This window comes from Sphaeroforma arctica (assembly GCF_001186125.1).
Source record: "Sphaeroforma arctica JP610 unplaced genomic scaffold supercont1.199, whole genome shotgun sequence".
Classification (NCBI taxonomy): Eukaryota; class Ichthyosporea; order Ichthyophonida; genus Sphaeroforma; species Sphaeroforma arctica.
In genome coordinates, this window is record NW_014040359.1 from 74470 (window position 1) to 76287 (window position 1818).

Consider the following 1818-nt stretch of genomic DNA (forward strand, 5'->3'; position numbering starts at 1 on the left):
CTTTATTTATACACATATAGACATATTCTTACAGATGCTGTGAGTGGTGAGTAAACGAGAAATTAGAAATGTACTGTGAAACTTGGCAAATGAACAATAGTGGCAGTAGAGTAGGCTACCTTCGAACAGGGTACGACGCAAGTTTCAGGTGATTTCAGACATTCGTCATGGATGAGATGCGTCCGCAAGAACTTCATTCGGAAAAAATATATATGACATTGATTTGAGTTGAGATCTGGGATATGTTTAAGTTTGGACTGGTATGCAAGGAGTGGGACGTACAAACTTTCACTACCATATGCACGAACATGGTAAATATTATCAGCCATACCTATAAACCAAAGCGTCCATAAGAAGGAAAGAAAATGACTAGAAATAATTCTTCTGCATCTGCAAAAACATCTATAGACAGTAACATAAACGAAATTGTCTGACACCAGGCTCAGGTCGCAGTATTATATGATACGTATCCAATTTGTTTATTAAACATATGCAATCATCAGTAGCTTGACAAATTGAGGTAAACATTGACTACGAGATGTAAGAATGATCAATAAATAATATGTGAACTACCGGGTATCTGGCTGAATCTATTCATATGCATTTAATCATAGTCATACCTGGGATATCGAAACTCTGGATACGAGTGTAGAAGAAAAATGTTGTGTTACTACATTCGTACATCCAATAATATAAATATGTAAATAGCAACGAAAAGATATCCTAACTATATGAAATGATGCAAAAACATGACACATATCACCAACTGCGCAATCTATGTTTTGATGCACACATACTCTAGGGAGGCCAGCCAACAGGCACATATACATATACACACCAAAATATTCTTTTACATAAATATTTGTGTAGTATGTCGATGTATATATATACATATCAAAATCATATGTAATGTTCTAGATGATAATAATCCGACATTGAAAACAGGCACACAATTATGTTCTCCCCCGAGTCACACACCATAGGTTGCATAGTTTCGGTGGGTGCCACCATGTTGACTATTGGGTGAGATATATCGGTGTGAGGCCGCAGAGTCGCCTTCCACTACAAGTTAAGAAAAGGTGATACTCACTATGTGGACCTCAACACGTATGCTCATTCTATATCTCTCTAGTTGACATGTATATGACATGTATATATTGCCTAAGCTATATACACTCGAGTTCGCACGTAAGCTACTATACGTATCCATATCACTTCAATTTATACATATTGTATAGATCTTCTTTAATCATTATGGAAATAATAAAGCATCATACTGAAATCCGGCCAATCAGTACACCTCGTGATGCCGCGTGCTTTTTTGGCGCGCATTTTAACAACGATAATCAGTCTACAACACCGCCACTCCACAGACAATCGTTATTTGGAACTTGAAAACAAGGAGTCGTAGGTACGTAGAGCAGAACTATGTTTCTTCTCGAGAGGGCTATGATAAATACTGTATTTAAATACATAGGCTATGTATTCATGCGAAAGAGCAAGCGGTGTATTTATAATTTTACATTCATCACACTAGTCAAACTTCAGAGTTCAGAGTTGTACTTTGTTTTGAACTCTACGAAGAGTTGTACTTTTTTGGACTGTACGAACGGTGTTCGTGTAGTTTAGATTCCACGAAAGGTTACTATATTCGACACTCATGTATATATACACGTATTACGGTAATGATACTATACTGAGTTTTGATCTTGGTATATTTTTGTTTCCTGTTTTTGTGTATATGTATACATTATGGTATCTATGGGAATCGGAGTTGCTTCCTTCCTTTCAGAATGCACGAAAGGTATTCGTATATAT

General features: G+C 36.4%; 1 protein-coding gene across 1 annotated transcript in view; it reads right to left on the reverse strand.

The window, feature by feature from the left end:
- Positions 1 to 1181, reverse strand: part of SARC_03769 (hypothetical protein) — a 7853-nt gene extending 6672 nt beyond the window's left edge. Inside the window, exons 1-2 of the mRNA XM_014302435.1 lie at positions 979 to 1181; positions 120 to 191 (exon numbers count right to left, since the gene is read on the reverse strand). Of these exons, the coding sequence (XP_014157910.1) occupies positions 120 to 191; positions 979 to 1011 (105 nt within the window). The 5' untranslated portion in view covers positions 1012 to 1181. The remainder of the gene's footprint in view (positions 1 to 119; positions 192 to 978) is intronic.
- Positions 1182 to 1818: the final 637 nt, after the last annotated feature.